Source organism: Dipteris shenzhenensis, chromosome 8 (assembly GCF_047967505.1).
Source record: "Dipteris shenzhenensis isolate YYH24624 ecotype China chromosome 8, Dip_SZ_1.0, whole genome shotgun sequence".
Classification (NCBI taxonomy): domain Eukaryota; kingdom Viridiplantae; phylum Streptophyta; class Polypodiopsida; order Gleicheniales; family Dipteridaceae; genus Dipteris; species Dipteris shenzhenensis.
The window spans coordinates 50,676,538-50,696,051 of NC_141603.1; the positions used below are offsets into that span (position 1 = coordinate 50,676,538).

The 19,514-nt window shown below is 45.0% G+C and overlaps 1 protein-coding gene across 1 annotated transcript in view; it reads left to right on the top strand.

Moving 5' to 3' along the window:
- LOC147899634 (sodium/hydrogen exchanger 5-like) overlaps positions 1–19,514 on the top strand; it is a 166,935-nt gene that overhangs the window by 85,712 nt on the left and 61,709 nt on the right. Inside the window, exons 10-19 of the mRNA XM_087378415.1 lie at positions 10,257–10,354; positions 10,645–10,705; positions 10,849–10,957; positions 11,083–11,180; positions 15,318–15,393; positions 15,621–15,640; positions 15,763–15,860; positions 15,967–16,076; positions 16,205–16,288; positions 16,385–16,420. Coding sequence (XP_087234541.1) covers positions 10,257–10,354; positions 10,645–10,705; positions 10,849–10,957; positions 11,083–11,180; positions 15,318–15,393; positions 15,621–15,640; positions 15,763–15,860; positions 15,967–16,076; positions 16,205–16,288; positions 16,385–16,420 — 790 coding nt within the window. The remainder of the gene's footprint in view (positions 1–10,256; positions 10,355–10,644; positions 10,706–10,848; positions 10,958–11,082; positions 11,181–15,317; positions 15,394–15,620; positions 15,641–15,762; positions 15,861–15,966; positions 16,077–16,204; positions 16,289–16,384; positions 16,421–19,514) is intronic.

A 19,514-nucleotide genomic window follows, 5' to 3' on the forward strand; every position in this document is an offset into this window, starting at 1 on the left:
TGCCTCGACATCAGTATCTTCCTGCTCCGTAAAGGGGCGGATGGGAAGATCGCAGCCTTGGCCCCGAGGGATGGCCCCAGCTTTGCTTTCACTTTTCTCAGTGACGGCACCGAGATTTGGACAGACGACTCGGTCTGGGAGGCTCTTAGAGAGCAGACGCACGCTCAGATTTGCTCCTGGATAGGCCCGTTGGGTGGACAGCTTCTCGAGACTCAGTGGTCCGAGGGTGACGTGCGCCTACGATGGCGTTGTGCCGCCAAGCGTTTTAGAATGATTGTGATCCTCAGGCCCCCTCTGTCGTGGCCCCTCCCCCAGGATGTCAGAGCCTGGACTCCTCAGAAACTTCGCGCCTTCTACGGGATGACTACCTCAGAGATCTCGAGTTGGCTCAAGAAAGCGTTTGTCCATGGCACCAAAGGCCTCACGCTTTTGCTAAAAGTTTTGAAGAACGGGCAGGATGACCCCGCCTCCCCCTCCAAACCCTCACAAAAGCGTCAGCGCCTTCATTCCGAAATACCAGCCTCTTCATCGACCTCAACCGCGAGCAGACAGTTGTTCGCAGCCTACTAGTCCTCATCATGAGCTTACACCTTGTCTCCTGGAACGTGAACGGGTTTCATTCTTCTGGAACCCGTGGTCCTAGGAAGCTCATCTTGAGACAGGAACTTCAACCAGCAGTGATTGGTCGCTTGGATATACTCTTGCTCCAAGAGCATAAGCTTTCAGTGGCTCATACCCGTAGCTACGGGAAGATCCTCCCTGGACGCTCTCACACTTATTAGGAGCCCTCGATCGGTGCACAGGGGAGGAGTGGCGGTGTCTGCACTTCTGTTTGCGAGTCGTTTGCCCAGGGAGTTTTTGGCCATGGTACGTTGATCCCAGGCCGTGCACTTTGGGTTGGCCTAGAGTTGGAGGGCTCCAAAATAGGAATCCTCAACATCTATGCACCCATAGACCTCTGATGCAGAGCCACCTTCTGGAGGACACTCACAGAGATTCTCCCAGACATGGATTCGTGGATTGTTGGAGGTGACTTCAACAATCTGGAGACTTTGGAGGACCAGCAGGGCAGAGGACCAGAGTTTACAGGTATAGCTCAGGCAGAGCAGTCCGCTTGGGACTCCTTTATCTTCGCGATAGGAGGTAGGGACAGCTGGAGAGATCCGTCCTTCCGCCGATGGCACGGGAGCTTGGACTTCTCGTGGGGCTTCCGCAGGGAAGGAGGCAAACTTCTGGAGAGAGTGGATAGATTTTATGTCAGTGATTGGGCCATCAGCAGAGGTGGTCAGGTGGGTGTAGTGCCAGGGACGACACTCTCCGACCACGCGCCAGTGCTCTTATCACTAGACTCGGCAGCTCAGTCCCTTCCTCCTCGTTCGTGTAGGATTCTTGATTCCATCTAGGGAGGAGGTGCGCAGTAGTATCGGTAGCCTTTGGGACAGAGATTGGGGCGAGTGCGTGGATCTGGTAGAGTCGGTGGCGCAGGCTCTGCAGGAGTTCAGCCAGATTTGCCAGCTCGCAGCCCTTCAGGTTCGCCAGGAGTGGTGGGGCAGAGAGAGAGCTCTTCGTAGGGACCTCGCCTCCATTCAGCGACTCCAGCAGGCAGCTCCGGGTTTGGAGGAGCTTCGGATCCAGGCCCTTCGAGCCGGATCCCTTCTTGAGGAGACTCTCCAGCGTCGCTCAGAGTTTTCTTATCACGCCTCCCTCTCCTACTGGGCTCGGAAGGGCGATCGGATGAGCAAAGAGTTCTTCAGGACGCATGGCCAGAGGGCAGCAGGTGACCAGCCCCGGAGTCTTAGGACAGCGGAGGGGCACATCGTTACCGACCAGGAAGAGGTCTTGGGGTTGGCTACCGACTTCTATAGGACTCTTTTCCAGCAGGAGCAGCTTGCCCCCCGTACTAGACGTTCCCGCGAGGAGGTGTGGAGGCACATTCCAGCCCTTGTTCAGCCCAGCATGTAGACGACGTTGATGGCACCGTTCACCACTGTCAAGATGCAGGAGGCCTTGATGGCCATTGATGGGCAGAAATGCCCTGGCGAGGATGGGCTCTCTCGCGCTTTCTTCACCTCTTTCTGGGATCAGATCCATCAGCCCCTCCTAGCAGCCCTCTAGAGGATTTTCAGCAGCGGACATATGCCAGAGAGCCTCTCTTCGGGATTGATTTGCCTCATCCCGAAGGGAGGAGACCGACAGGAGATCCGTCAGTGGCGCCCAATCACTCTCCTCACCACTGCCTACAAAATCCTTGCCAAGATGATCAGCGCCAGAGTTCGGCCACTACTTCCTGACCTCATTCATGACACTCAGACAGGCTTTGTCCAGGATCGCAGTATCCTGGATAATGTCTTCACCTTCTCAGAGGCGACGGAGTGGGCTCAGCACAGCGGGTCGCACTTAGCCATCCTACTTCTCGACTTTGAGAAGGCCTACAATCGAGTGGACTGGTCCTTCCTAGAGGGTACTTTGGAGAGACTTGGATTCCCAGTAGGATGGATTCAGGGTATCTCAGCATTATACAGGACAGCTTCCAGCAGGGTCATCATCGGCAGCAGGATGGGAGAGCGATTTCGATTGGAGAGATCAGTGCGTCAGGGTTGCCTCCTCGCTCCTTACTTGTTTCTCTTCTTCGCCGAGGTGATGACATACTATCTTTGGGCGAGGTCGACCGGGATCCGGGGTGTTCGCCTTCCCATCAGGGAGGACACGGAGCTCCTGGACTCGGAGTATGCAAATGACACAGCGCTGTATGTTCAAGATGATGAGATGATGCTGGAGAGGGTGAGGCTGGCCTTAGAGGTCTTCTGCTTGGCAGCCGGTGTGAAAATCAACTGGAACAAATCAGTTGGTTTTCTCACAAACCCTGGGGCATGCTCACAGTGGGGGAGGTTTTTGGATTTCAGATGGATCCCGTGGGGGCAGACTGCTAGATATCTCGGCTTTCAGGTCAACCTGGACATCACGCCAGCTCAGCAGTTTCTCCCGGTGCTAGATTCCATTCGACGGAAGCTGGCTTTCTGGAGCATTGCTAAGCTCTCTCTTGCAGGTTGTGCTCTTGTAGTCAACCAGGTTCTCCTGGCCACGGCCTGGTATGTGGCCTCCTGTTGGTGCTTCTCGAGATCCTGCGTGGCACAGCTCAGGAGGATGGTCTGGAATTTCTTGTGGTCTGGGGGGGATGGTCTCAGAGATACCAGAGCCAGGGTAGCCTGGCAGACAGTCATTCTTCCGCAGGCTGAGGGTGGCTTGGGGGTCATTGATCCTGAGCTTCAGAGTCAGGCCCTGCTGGGCAAGTTAGTTATCCGTGGTTTGACCCCGGGGGGGCAAACGTGGAAGATGTTATTTCAACAGAGGATCAGTTCTTGCGTCCCGCGTCGAGGTGGAGAGTGGCTACCGTCTCTCCGGTGGATCTTCACCTCTGCACTGCTTACTCACCCCCGCTCCCCGCTCATTCGTAGCCTTCTCACGGTTTGGAGGCGACTCCGTCTCAGTCTCCTCCAGTCCCCTCCTAGCAGTCAGGAGGAGATCGACCGCCAGCCGCTCATCTGAAACGATCAGGTCAGAGATACCTTGGGCCTTCAGCTTGGGGAGAGGTTACATATCCCGTGGGACGGCTGGATGCGGGGGCCAGCCCGGTCCCTTCGAGTTTGGAGGGACACTTATAGACATATGGAGATCGTTGCTCTAGCAGCCGCAGCCGAAGGTGTCCATGGAGCTCAGGCGAGACGCACAGAGATAGACGAAGCGATTCCTGCCGGTTGGTTGGTTCCACCAGAGATTCAGGTCCTCATGCCTGGTGATGCCCGTTGGCTTGGATAGTTCACCCCCCGCGGCATCCCACTGGTGGTTGCAGGTCGGATGGACGACACCTCTGTATCCTTCTTCGCAGTTTTGGGGGACGGCCGACTCAGGAGAGAGGGTGTGCTCATCGACCCCCTTCTTTCGTGGCAGAGGGTTCTTGTCGTAGGCCTCGTGGGGAAGGTTTGGCGGATCGATCCTAGTATAGAGCAGGATCACCTACAGTTATGGCGAGTCTGGCTTTGGGAGGGGCGGGCCCTATTAGAGCTTGATTGGGATCTAGGTGAGTGGAGATGGCCAGAGGTTGTGGCAGGCCAGGGGCCGATCCCTTTCTTCGCTTATAGCACGACATTGGGCAGGAGAGTTCTCAGGAGGATGCAGAGCCGCCCGCCCACCCAGCGGCCCAGTTGGTATGCTTAGGGTATCTCCAGGCTATTTTTGCAGGCCTTCTGGAAGGCCTTGTGGGAGAGCTGGCGGCCGCGAAAGATTTCCTACTTCCTTTGGCTACTCGCCCACAAGGGTCTTCCAGTGGGGAGCTGGTTGCGGCAGATTGGTCAGGATGGACTTTGTCAGATTTGTCATGAGGACGAGGAGTCACCAAAGCACTGCCTGTGGAGCTGCACTTGCGCCCAGGAAGTGTGGAGGTGGACCTTCGGGATCCTTACTCGCGCAGCACCGGAGTTAGGTTTGATCACCTGGGGCGCGTTCTGCTGGTGCAGCACCACACCTGGCTATCATCAGTTGTTCGAGGCAGGCCCACAGGACCCCATGTTCCTTATCACACAGGGGACTTGGGGGCCACTTGAGGGCATCCCGCAGCACTTGGCAGAGTCCCCAGGTCATGGCCGACATTTGGAGCGAGATTATACACACGCTCAGAGGCCAGTGGGACCAGATACAGGGGGATTCCCGAGCTGTCCGGGAGAAGCGGAGACGTTTCCTCCGAGATTGGGATACGTAGGGCCTCTTCTTCGAGCATACTTCTCAGGGCCTTCAGTGGCGCTATTCACCGCCTCTCTGGCTGTTTATTCACACCCGCCTGATCCCTCCGTGAGAGAGAGCTTTTTGTTTCCACTTAGGGCTGCGTCCGATTCGTGAACGCAGCCCCATCAGCTGCAAAACTGACCCCATGTATCTTGTTTTTTCGAAGTAATATAATCAGCACTGTTTTTTCGGCAAAAAAAAAAGAGAGTCGTGACCATGCCATTTGAGATGAGAAAGAATTTCTTTCCAAGCTGAGAACATTTTAGAAGCCAAAGGGCAGCCTTTAACTCTGCCATCAATATAACCCAAAATGAAATCCCATTGAGTGGGATGCCAATGTCCAAAAGCATGATTAGTCAATTGTGAAAGTGGGTGATACATCATAGCAGCACAAGGCTGATCGCCTTGCAGAAATTTTAGCATCATCTTTCCCTTATGTGCCATGAAATATAAACGTGGATATTCAATATATTCAAACCACCATGTATCTTTGGGGAGCAAAGGTGCTCCATAGAGAGTAATGTGATACTCTTATGGCCATGATTTTGAGCACCAAAAAGTCTCCATAAGAATGGGCATGAAAGAAGTATTATCTTTCTTATCAAACATCATCAAAGGCAAGAGAATTGAATGTAGCCAACTGAAATTGATTGTACAATATGGAGTTGAACATGAAGAGGCCAAGTGGCTAGCTTCCAATATTCCAGTTTCTTTTTTAGCTTTGCAAGCACCCAATCCGTTTGTTGGCGGCGAGTGACCATCCATCCCAGGTAATAACCATCCCACGTAATAACCAAGATGACGAACAATCTGATTGGGCAATACAATTTTCCCCAGCCACAGAGAGCGATGCTTTGGCATGCAAAGGCAAAAGCTTTGATTTTTGAAAGTTTACCTGCAAGCCGGTAGCCAATCCATACAAGGATAAAGCACTCATGAGTTGTGAAAGATCCCTCTCAGTAATCTTTGGTGTGAAGAAGGAATCATCAGCATAAGCTTGTGCAATCATGGGCTTTCTTTTGCAGATCTCCAGACCATGCATGGCATCAATGGCCACAAGATGATCAATATAGCAAAGCATCGGATGGGTAGCTATTGATATAGAGCAATGCACTAAGAGGATACCCCTCGCTCACTAAGCGATGTGCAGTCCACTAATCAGAAATGTCCCCAAACAAAATGAAGGCTGCTTTACAGTCAGTGTACAACCGAAAAATAACATGCTACATTTTAATCCCTAATCCCAAAGGAGATAGACCGTTTACCGAGCAAAATTATTCTTCAAGCAAAGCTTGCCAATTTTTTTGAGATATGACTAAGGAAATAAAAAAAAGGTGATATTTGATATTGTGTGCTAGGACAAATAAATAAGTAAACATCAAGCAAATCTAAATAGTTTGTCAAATAGACTTTCTATATAAGAGTTATGCTAGTTTATGTGCTTTATTACTAGGATGGAACTACCTACATCTTGTGATGAAAGATCTCAAGCTCCTATGGATTCCATCCTCTCATCTTCTTGCCACATGTCATGATCTTGTGAATCCAATCCAATTTATATCTTGAACATCACTCTTGGGGCCTCCACCACCGTTTTTGGTCCAAAACATTTTCGGCCAAATTACTTTTTTTCGGGCCCAAGAATGGGGGTGGATACTGAAGAGATCTAGTAGCTAACTAGGAATGGAATGGAAATGTGGAAAGCATAATGAAAAGAAAAATGGAAAGAAAAATGAAAGAATAAGTGCTAGGCAATGATAACCAAAATACTCACATGTAGATAGCTTGATGTTGACTGATATCAAAAGATTCAAGACAAGTACAACACTATATAGTGTGACACTAGACTCTAGAAAGCCATAGTGTATATGGGATAACTCCCAATATGACACATGGCATGTCTAGGACTCACTAGACTATAAAACGTCCCCTAGACACCTAGTACACTCATTTTTACTTACTTTGGCTTCATATTCTAACACCCCCCCATGAAGGCAAGGTGAGAGACTACTAGAATGGAACCAAGAACAGAACATGACAATGACGGTCATCAGAAATGTGCATGCCGGTCTAGAACTAGACATAGTTCCCACACAATCTCAGAGGCAAGTGAGCATGGCTCAGAGGCTAGTGAGCATAACATAGAAATCTCATCTAGCATGGCTCAGAGGCTCATCATGCATGGATGCATGACCAACTTAGAGGTCTAGGAGACCAATGCACTAACATCTTGAAACTCTCAAGCCAGGCTTGATAAACAAATAGACCTATCAAAGCCAATACATATGGCTCCCACAGTACATCCCCCCTTGGCTTTATAACAGGAAGCCACACACCAAAAAAATAAGAAAACCAATACATATTTTTAGGAGGACTATCCAAGGCAGAGGACCTTTAGACTCAATGAAAACCAAACACTCAATACATATCATTTTAGGGGGACTACCCAAGGCAGAGGATCCCAAAATACATCAAGCATGTAGTAATAAATAAAAATATCTCTTTGTGAAAGAGATGTCCTCCAAGTAGCTAATGCACACATGTGCACATCCCTGCGAGTCAATGACGATGTCAATGGAGCGCTAGGCAGGAATGCCCCAGAATATGTGTCGGTGAAGTCCATGGGTAGCTACATGGAGCAATTACATGATGACTCTCAAAATGCAGGAAGGAGAGTCACCAATGTCGAAGTAGAAGCCTCAGGTACCACAACCAATCGGAAAGTCAATCAATGCGAAGCACCTCAGGCACCGATCAAATAAGCAATGTTGAAGAAGTCACTTGTTGATGTAGAGTGGTCTACATCAAGCTCGATGTAACACTAATCAGAGAGATCAATGTAGTGGAGTGTTGTGTCAGAGTAGTATCGGAGAACTCACATTTAGCTCATGAAGTCTTCACCAAAGTTTGGAGTAGTGCCACCGCAATGTAATGCCAAGAGCTCACATCAAGTGACGGGCAGAGAAGATAGAGGCAGCGTGGATAGCAGCTCCAAGAGAATGACGGGCAGAATGCTAGCACGAACTTGCGGGCAGCAGCTCCAAGAGAATGTCGGGCAGAAGGAGCAAATGGTGGGCTGGAGCAGAGGTTAACGATGAAGAGGATGGACAACTCCACGTTGGGCCGGTTGCATCATGCTTGGGCTATCAAATCATTTAGCTCCAGAACGAAATTCGCGCGCGGAAACAAATTTCATCACTTCTTGCAAGGACTATAACTTTTCATAGAAAACTCAGATTGCAATGATGTAAAAACGAAATTTGTAGTACTCAAGGTCCTCTACAACTTTGTTGAAGACACAAAGCCATGATTCTACTTCTAGCTCCGGATAGGAGAATCACATCGTCCGCAGGTCACAAAAAGATGTAGTTGAAGAAAGGAGAAGAGAGGTTCGAGATCATGGAGTAGAGAAGAGAGCTCAAGGAAGGAGAGAAGAGGGCAGCCTTCCAAGGAGGAGGAGTTAGAGTAGCTTCATTAGGCTCCCTCACCTCAACCTCTTGGAAGGGAAAGGGAAAGAGAGAGCAGGGCTAGGAACATGGGTCTGATACCATATGAAGAGATCTAGTAGCTAGCTAGGAACGGAATGGAAATGTGGAAAGCATAATGAAAAGCAAAATGGAAAGGAAAATAAAAGAACAAGTGCTAGGCAATGATAACCAAAATACTCACATGTAGATAGCTTGATGTTGACTAATATCAAAAGACTCAAGACAAGTACAACACTATATAGTGTGAGACTAGACTCTAGGCAGCCATAGTGTATATGGGATAACTCCCAATATGACACGTGGCATGTCTAGGACTCACTAGACTATAAAACATCCCCTAGACACCTAGTACACCCATTTTTTACTCACTTTGGCTTCATACAGCCATAACGGAGCATGATCCGAATGGGGGAAGGCATGATCCGCCCACATTTGGCAAGTTTAAGAGCATCATACTACTGGGCATTTACCACGTACCAACGGTTCAATCTAGCCTGATATGTAGATTGGGCATTATGCCGAAAAGTATATAAGGCTTCAACTCCCTTCAAAGATCCATACGACCAAGTGGAGAGATTAATTGAGACAAATGTTGCCATTCCAATGTCAACATATGAGTGTTACCAGATGCATTATTTCCTTGTTGGGGTGCATTATTGAAATCCCCACATATAAATGCATGTTGCCTCCAGGGATATTGTTGTATAGCTTACCAAATTAATGCTCTTCGATGAGAGGATTGAGATACATAAACAGAGGCAAATTCAAGTATTTCACCTTGATTTAGACACTGCATAATGATCCACCTGCCATCTTATCATTTGAAGGCACAACGGGCTGAAGAGCATGCTTCACAAGAAAGGGAACACCTGAAAAAGAATGCTCTCCTACATAGAAGATATCATAACAAGCAAAGTGTCATGTCCTACCTACATACATATGCTAATTATGCTCATGCAAAGCCACTATATCAAGCTGCCAATCATTTACATATGCCCACACAAGCTTCCATTTCTGAGTGTCACATAAACCATGGACATTGAAAGTCAGGCACTTGATTTGTTCAAGCATATTTACAGATGTTTTATACAGCTATGTACGGTTGAGAATCTTCACAAAAGGAAAATATATCAAGACTGCATGTCCACCTCAGGGTCTAGGTCTCTTTCCGGAGGTGACACAACAGCTTGATTAGGAGGCAACGAACCAGCAACTTCTTCTTCTAGGTACAAAGTACGGCTTGCCACTATTACAACAGCCCATGTAATGCCAATTCCTGAATTTTCTGCAGAGTATGACCATTGGTGGAGGATGTTCCATTTCATGTATGAGGAGGTAGAAGTCTCCTAGCCGAACAATTTTTCTCGGAGTTGGCCAAGTTTCAGTAGTATTCTTTCAGGCTGAGGCATAGAAGGCATTGAGCTAGAGGTATTCACATTAAAAATGGCTTATCCATTCCCTTATCCTGTGCTGCACTTGCTGATTTATTACCTTTATTTTTAACCATAGAAGGCCCAGGGACATCCTTGTTTTACATTGGAGGAGGCATGGCATGTGGAGGCAAGGGCATTGCAAGCCATATGCCCAATTTTTTTGCACTCAGAGCATGCTCCTGCAAAAAGACCCCGTTTCAACCTATAAAATGCACTTCCCATTATATTGAGCGTGCACACGCACGCGCACACACAAACACACACATCTATCTATCTATCTATCTAAGTGGGACTGTATAAGAAGGGGGTAGAAGAGGACAAGGTGAGTTTCAAAGAGAGGCTATAGGCTTCAAGAAGAGGAAAGTATTTAAGAGTGGAGGAAGGGACAAAGAGAGAGAAAAGGGGGGCCAACTGAGGGGGGTTGTAAAAAGAACTGAATAGAGTGGGGCATACTTGGGAGGGCACTTAGGAGAGTGGTATTGGGGGATTGTGAGAAAAAAGCTAGAAGAAGTTGAAAGTACATGATTTTACTCACTTAAAGAATTGTGCTTGGCAGAACTATCCTATCATTCATAACAAGTCCCATAAGTGATCAAGGGATTCTGGAAGCTATATCTTTCTTCATTGTGATTTTTGTGGGGTCATTTTCAACTGGTAAGTGAATTTAACTCTAACCTTTTGATAATATTTTGGTCATAAGAAAATATGGCCTTTTATGTTGAACCTAGTTGTGTCAAGGAAACATGCATTCTGATGCTAAATCTTTGTTCGTGTTAGACTGTTGGTGAATTGAGTTTTGGAATCCTGAAACCTTTTGAAAGTTTAAAGAGCTTCCTCTTGCATTACTTTTTGAGGGTACTGAGCTGGGTTTAAGTCCAGTATCCAGACAATGAAGGATTTCTAGTCCTTTCTAAAACATCTGATTTTAACATTTTTCTGAGCAGGTGTGATCGCAGGAATGCTTAGTGCACTTTTATTTAAATATGGTGGATTTCAGGAAAAGGGGTACCCTCAATCTGCTTGATCTGGCCACTAACATCAGATCTCTCATTATAAGCAATCATTATTAAATAGATACATGGAAAATGTTTACACTTTGACAACCTTATAGATCAGAAATTGGCTGAAAGTAGTAATTGTTATTTCAGGCTGGCAATCTTGGAGTCCTGTCTTGTGGTTTTATTTCCATACCTAGCATATAATGTGGCTGATGCTTTGGAGTTGTCAGGGATTGTATCCATCCTTTTTGCTGGCATTGTAAGTGACTTGAATCTCTCTTGAGCATAACAGATTGTACGCTAAGGATCAGTCAACTGTTGCTGCCAAATTTACCGTTTGATGACTTGTTGGCTTACCAAAGATTTCTAAATATTCTCCTGCAGACAATGAAATACTACACGGCTCCAAACCTTTCCTCAGAAGCTCAGCAGATTACGACAAGCTTCTTTAGAATGCTTTCCAAGCTTTCAGAAACATTTGTGTATAACTGCACCACAGTCCTCTCTTTTTAAAACATCTCAAAACTGTGTGTATGTTTTCTCACTCATGTATAAACAGGTACATGCATATATGGTGGCCCATGTGTGTATATCAGCAAGATTATATATGTAATATGCTTTAAATATGGTGTAATGTATCCAATTGCTTGTGAAAAATGGCCAACACAGGAGACCTTGACTTTCAGGGATGCCAGATCAGCAGGAGATAGACACAGGTCCTGCAAACACCACTCCCGATGGGACCCCGATCGATCCCATGCAAAGCTTCAGCTACTCATCACTGACACATGAAAGAATAGGACATGAGAGGAGCCCCCCCAACACTCCGAGCTTGGGGTGTATTCTCATTTTGGATTCATTTTTTCTTTGTCTCATAGGCTTTTTTGGCCTTCCACAAAGCCCATTGTCGCCCCTCTCCATCCATTTCCAATTTGGTTGTGGTTGACTCCACCAAACTTCTCGTGCATGTATTGCTTGACTATACCCAGTTTGAAGGAGGCTTGAGCAGTGTGATGGTCGTTGGAGTGCAGCATGACTGCTAAATGAGCAAACTTTCTCGAGTTCCCTTTTTTTCCTGAACTTTTCCAGCCATAACATCTTGCTACACTTAGCGCAGACGTGGGAATGCTCGTAAGCTACAAAATAAAGACAGACAAGGAACATGATGGGCAGGAGAACGTCCCTATTCAAACATCTAAATTTCACTATGCTATAGAAGATGAGGTTTTGCTCTCATGTAGCGAAGATGGCAGGGGCTCTAAAATTCATGCTTATTGTTGCCTTGTTTCGCGATTTTTATCTTTTGTGGTCCCATAATATCATTCTCAACATAAGGAAAGTCTTAGTATACCAGTGAGAAAGTTTAAGTCACTTACAATACAAGCAATCTCTTCTATGTTGAAATCAATGCCACTTATATATTAGAAATGTCCTCAATACGCGTGAACATGTCACTATGATGCTCTTCACAACTAACTATAATTTCTTGATTTGGAGCCCCTTTTCTTTTGATAATACATTCTTGTGTCTTCCACAATTTGAAGGAAACTGTCTTAGCAAATTTGGGTTTCAAGAAAGCTAGCCCCCACTTTTCATCTCCTAAATCATTGGCAAGGTCTTCAATTTCCTAAATGGTAGAACCATGAACATCCCCTCGTGGGAATGTTCTTTGAGTAGACACTGGTCTCAGATGGGATAGTCGAGTGGTAGAGAAGGCTGGTTACGAGAGAGAGTACTAATTCCTAAAGGACACCAAAATTGTATACAAGAGAGAGAGAGAGAGAGAGAGAGAGAGAGAGAGAGAGAGATTAACGTCCATGGGAGGCCAGGCTGCTTCTACCCTAGGATGACTTTTTTCCTTAGGGTGTGGAAAGGCAATCCTTTCTTCTCGAAAGTCACTATAGGTTTGAGATGGCTTTCTCAGCTTCAACCCTGGATCTTCTCCATATTTGTTTGTTGAGTTGGGTTTGACCCTCTCCGATCTTTTCACATGCTACGCATGGTGTATTCTTTTTTAAAATAAAAGTGATATATTTCATTCAAAACGAATCATACAACAGGTGGGAGAGAAAGTACTCTATCCCTAGCCTCAACAATGTGGCAAAAAAGCCATGGTGTATTCTTTACTTTTGAGGCTCTGCTCTTGGGGCTTTTTTATACTTAATAGAAGTCTTTTTTCTTGAAAAAAAAGAGCCTCACTCTCAGCTCATTGGCTAGCCATGATGTCCATAATTGTCAAGGGACCATACCCTACATCAAAGGTACCTCCGTTGCCACCTTAGGACATAAGGTATGAAACCCTTACGTGGGAGCATAGAGAGAAACTTGCTGCTGTTGTCGAGGAGTCATTGAGGGCAGGTAACCCTCAAAGAAACATCTTTGCAGTCCAGGTCAGGTAGTTTACGTAATTTTAGGAAGTAAGTTTTGCACCCAAGGCAAGGTGGCACATGAGAAGACGTACGTGGAGACCAGCCATTGTGGGGATTTATGATAGCTAAGAGACTAAGTATTTATGGCCGTTGATGAATAAGATCCTTAGACAGTTCCAAAGGAGGAGAAAGCTTGATGTAAGTCCAGGAAATGATTAGTGGTTGAATACAATGACGAGATTGTATATAGGTTGTTTGAGCTAGTAGACAGATTTTGCCTTCAACGTACAATTTGATGAAGCAGAAAATGAATCGGAGATTGAAAAAGGCAAATATGTAATCCCATTACCATCCACACCACCTCATCTAGGAGAAGACAAAGATGATGCAAATCTCAAGAGATCAACTACAAACAGAACCACAATCCAAATTCTCCATCATGTCAGGTAGTTTATGTAACAGGTAGTCTATGTCCCATTACCATCCACATCAAGGGAAAAGAGAAAGAACCAGATAATCTACAATAAGAAAGAGAAGACAGAGATGATGCAAATCTCAAGAGATCAACTAGAAACAGAACCACCATCCAAATTTTTCATCTTGGCAGTTGAAGAGCCATTAGACTTTGAAGATGCAGGTAAAAATCCAGAATGGGTGATTGAAACGTTCTGTTGCGACACATTTTAAGGATGGATGTCTGAACCAAGGAAGAACAAAGCAACAAGGGATATGCCCTGAGCTGTGCAACCAAGAGATTGGTTAACTGATTCTTTATTCTTCACAATGTGCATCAACATATGTGCACCAAATTTTATAGTGTTTGCCGCAACACTGTTGCCCAAGGGGTACGCCTTTCCTTGTGTGTGTGGGATGCAAGTCAGTTTTTCTTTTTTTGGGGGGGAGTGGGGGAGTTCCGTAGTGTAGTTTTAAACTTGGGTAAGAAGGAACTTGGGCAAAAGAAACGAGAGAACAAAATCTCTATGTTCAGAAGGGATGTCTGCCTATTTTGGACCTATAACAACAAATCAATGCTTTAAAGAGAAGAAACCAGCTGGCAGGGAGGCCTAGATTTGCAAGGCCACAACTGCCCTTGATAAAACTTCGAGATAGCCTTTATTCTGGAATGCTTTGGGATATTTAAATGCTTTGTTCTGGGAAACAGACCAGAGTTTGATAGACACAATGAAATCAGCATGTCATTCGCTTGTCTGAAGGCTAGATGCACCTTGAATGTGATTTGCCTGAGCATACAATCATGGCCTCTTCCTTTGCTTATGAGTAGCTTCACATTGTTAACTCAGAGACATTTCTCAGGATTTTAGTTATGGGGGTGTTCAAGTCCATAACAATTACTGTCATTAGACAGCAACCTCCTCTGCAAATACGTAAGTCTTTGGGTGAAAAACTACAATTTTTCACATGTTGCCATAATGGCGATTTTGTGTTTAAAGCCCGAGGTCTTATTAAATTTTGAGAGTCAAAAAGATCTATTGCCTCCTTAATGCTTCAATTATTTCTCTTTCACAAAAGAGATTATTGATTCTATGTTACTTGTAAGATTGGTTGTACCAATTACTTGGAATTTTATACAGTGCTTTCATTTAATTGCCAGGATTGCATAGAAGATATGATCAATATTGGTGGTCCTATGATCCCATTGGCATCACCATTGCAATATCATCAAGAGTGAGGAATGTCTTGTAGATCTTTTGCCTTACTAAGGCATCACTTTGTAGACCTGGCTACTGAGACTTTGTAGATCCCTCATGGATTATACTAGAACTGGAAGTGCCATACACTTGGGAAAATTAAAGTTACCTCTGCTCTCCTGTGGTATGAATATATGGGGACATCAGCAGCTGTGAATTACCAAGTGGCATGTGGTACCCATAAGCAGGTAGTGTGCATTTGCAATTGTATTGCTTGGATTCTGTCATAAGGCTTGGAAACTAGCTATTAACCTCCTTTGCTTTGTCTGTAGTATGGATGTAGGGGAGTTTCTCCCAACCAAGTCACGAGTTTCTTGATTTCCTTGAATATTTGAATATAATATTGTGATATTTTCTGCCTTAGAGCAGAGTATTAGATGATATTTTGAATTGCACACCTTGCTGCCTATTTATGTCTCTCTGGGTAATGACAATCGTTTTTAATGTAAGGATGCACTTTAATTTTGCCAAAAATGTGGCTATGTTTAAATTGAGCCTGTCAAGCTTTATTAAATACCATCTTATTGTTTCTTCGTTTTAGGTTTATATACATTGGATTGGGAACATTTTTGGAGCAGCAGAGCTGGAATAACATTGGCTTTACATTTTTTACAATTGTATCCTTGTTATTGAACAGTTTTGGTGTTATCCATCTGAAATCCAGGTGCCTCTCAGAAGATTTTAAGATATCAGTAGTGCATCCCATCATTCTCGTGGTAATAAAGGGGTGAGTAATGAATTTGATAACCGCTGCCTGAGTACTTGACATTGATTAACAGATTTTGAAGTAAATGGAAAGTATGTCCTCCTTGACCTTTTGGCCTGAAACTTTTATGGATTGAAGGTCAGCATTTTGATTGCAAGGTAAGCCTTATTTTATGCTACATTAATCAGCATGTTCCCTGAACTTTAGGTTTAGTCTCACAGTCCTACAGATATACTGTCCCTAAAGGAATCTTAACCCTTAATTAGTGTTTGACCTGTAGGGTTTGGAATGTATATCCATGTTCTGCTCTTGTAAACAAATTTAGAGAAACATCAAAGCACATACGAAAAAATCAACAGCATGCGGTGTGGTTTAGTGGTAAGTATAATTTTGCATATAAGAACATATCAAAAGAAAACAAGCTAATCTATGTTTCAAACCCAGTCCCATCCACAGCAGACTGCAATTTGAATTATAATTTCAGGACTGAGAGGCGCTATGGCTTTTGCACTAGCGAGACAATCAGTCACAGACCTACCTTCTAATCATGGTCGTGTATTGCTGACGGCAACTCTTCTTACAATATTTTTCACGGTATTCTCACAAACACTGAAATGACTTCTCTGAGCCCAGGCTTGAAGTACTTTCCTTGGTAATGCTTCAACATAATTGAACCATGGTTCCCTATGTTAATAGGTAATCTATATCACTTTTTGGTTCAGGTCTTGTTCATTGGAGGATCTACATCATATGCATTGAAGCATCTAAAGATTGAATGCCGTGGACTAGGACATGATGATGAAGAGGTGGTTTTTGAATGATGGAACCTTCAATTACTATCTACGCACCTTGGAATTCAGATATGTCTTATGTGTCTAACCATGGGATGTTTCCATTAGCAGGTTAATGAAGATTCTTCTGATGAAAGCATGGAAGATGTAGGTTTCCATGTACACAGTCATCAAATGTATCTTTCAATGTGTGTTTGCTATTATGGACACATGATTCGAATGAGCAATCAAATACTTCCAGAAATTAAATAAGCACAGAGAATGATGGATTATGGCCAAAAAAAAGGAGAGAGTCAAAGTGAGAGAGAGAGAGAGAGAGAGAGAGAGAGAGAAGAAAGAAAGATCTATTAAAGTTCGAGGGAGACCTCACGGGTCTATGGGACAAGGTACACACCAAAAAAGTTGCAAAGACATCTGGGTATCCAGACAGTTGAGGGAGTGCTCAAGGCAACTCAGCCCCAATTATTCAGATGCATAACTAGCTACTAATTCTATCTCAGAAAAACGGCTTGAATAACATCAGTTTAAGACTGAGAGTCTTTGGGTTTAGATTTATAATCATGAATCAAGGCTTGTCCAACACGATAGACTGCCCATTTTCCAGCTTTGCGTGCATCCTTCACTTTAGCAAGTTCAACATTCCTTTGTTTGAGCTGAGTCGGAGTGAGCTCCTCAGATATCCATATCCGTGTACCTTTCAGCTTGTTTGTCTTTCGGAGAATCTTGGTTCCTCCTGCCCTCTCTGTGAAATAAACTTGTACTTGTGTTCCCTTTTCAGACATGTGAGCTTTTCTTCTTCTGTGTATCCCTCAATAAAAACATCAACCGGACAGCCAAGGCAATCCTCTGGTAGCCCCCCAATGCACACTATTTTCTTTTTTTTTGCAATGTTTTCCTGCTCTTTTACCTCTGTGTAAAGATCTGCTTTGTTTACTTTGTTGTTGGCTATAATAGCCATCTCTTTCTTGGCTGAACTGACCTGAGTGGTAATCATCTCTTCAACCGTGGAGACAAGTGTTGGTGCTGGTGGAGATGAGCTGCATTTTTTAGAACTTCAGCAATGAGCTCCTGCTTACCATTATTTTCCACCTCCTTCACTTTCTTCCCGAGGGCTGCTACCATAAGCCTAAACTCTCTTACTTCTTGCTGTAGATAGTAGATTTGCTCCTGCGGGTCTGATCCAATCCTTCGCTTAAAGTATAGTGCATACGGGCTGGGTGTCGCTGATGAGGCTGCAATATCAGAGTACGAGGGCTTGCTGACTGGTGTGATGGTGAACTGCTTCATCTTAGGGAGCCCCTAGCATACACCCTTTTTATCCCTCTCTTGTTCCATTTGCCCCTTGGCAATTCACACATTTAGGTGCATGTAGGCCCTCAGCCTTAGATTGATCTAGTCTATGCCATTTCACCCTCACCAAGGACCTTGACATTGATTCCTTAAAGTGCTTATTTGAAACACAGTAAAATATAATACAAAGGTTGGTCCACACAAAGGAAAATGTTTGCCGACCCTTTCGAGGTCACGTTATCTCAACTAGAGCATAACATCTCGAGTCACGCAAAGGTGATCGTCTTTCATAAGGAAACCATCCTTAGGTGTGTACTGACTGGATGACTGTCCCTGTTGAACATTTCTCGTAATCTCTCCGAAATCTAGATCCTGTAAGTAAAGCTCTTTCATGGCCTCTAGGTCCCTATGATGAGATATGGTAACATTGTTTACACAGGCCCCTTCTTGATAAAGCATCTCCTACCTATTCTGGGGTCTTGGAGCATAGACAATCTGAAAATGAAACATGGACAAGAAATTTTCCCATTGTATTTGCTTTACGGAGATTTTTGTCTGGGTCAGAAAATACCTGAGCCTTTGGTGGTCAGTCTTGATTGTAAAGTCAATTCCAAGAAGATAATGCTTCAAATGATTAAAGCATGAATGCCAGCCAACATCTCTTTTTTGTAGATACCCATGTATCTCTCTGCGTCACGTAGCCTCCAGCTCTTATAGGCTATGGCTCGACCATTCTGTTGAAGGGCAGCTCCCACACACTCTCCACATGCATCATGGTATATGTCATCAAAGAAGATACTTGTGAAGTGCCTGTAGGGCCTGAAAATCCGGCCCATCATGCGGTTTAAAGTAGCTGGTGTATTAGTTAACCCGAAAGGCATCACCAAAGACTCCTACAATCCAAACGTGAACTGAAAAGTTGTCTTATGAATATCCTAAGGATGGATCCTTATTTGATGGTACCCGCTTTTCAAATCAATGCAACTGAAGATGGTGGCTCCTTTGAATCTGTCCAATCTATCATCAATGCGGGGGATTGGAAACCTATGCTTGACCGTCATTTTGTTGAGGGCTCTATAATCCAGACACATGCGATAGGATCTGTCTTTTTTTGAACGAGAAGAACAGGTGAATAAAAAGGTGAAGAACTAGGTCCGATAAGTTTTTTAGAAAGTAGATCCTGTACCTAGGCCATAATTTCAGTCTGTGTTGCGCTCATGCAATAGGTGGCTGATTCAGGGCTTCACTTCTTGGAATGAGCTCTATGACATGGCGATTCTGGCCGCTCAGGATGAAGCTCTCCTGGTAGAGAATCTAAGAAGCGATCTTTGAAATGTTTCTTTTCCTAGAGGATTCACTTCCACTTGCGTCTCTCTCTCTCTCTCTCTCTCTCTCTCTCTCTCCTCCTTTCCGCCGTACAAGTGCTGCCGCTGCCACTGTGCATGGTTTGCTTTTGCCTTCATTGTACAGCCGCCGCTGTACATTCGTCTGCTTTGGCCTTCGTCGTGCAGGCCGTACAGCAAAGGCCGTACAACAACGGAGCAACCTTTTTGTCCAGGTCATCCAAAGCAGAGCAGAAGCAAGGAGACCTAATACACCTCAAATTGGGATGATCCCCTGGCCTAGTTTGAGGGGTTAGCGTCAGCTAAGGGGTCCATAGATTGCACATGCTACTGTTATGGAGTCCCCCTCTTTCCCTAAGATGAAGCACTTCGCCACCACACTAGTCAGCAAGCCCTTGTACTCTGATATTGCAGCCTCATCAGCGGCACCCAGCCCATATGCTCTATACTTTAAGCGAAGGATTGGATCAGACCCGCAAGAGCAAATCTACTATCTATAGCAGGAAGTAAGAGAGCTCAGGCTTATGGTAGTAGCTCTCGGGAAGAAAGTGAAGGAAATGGAAAGTAATGGTAAGCAGGGGATCATTGCTGAAGTTCTACAAAAATGC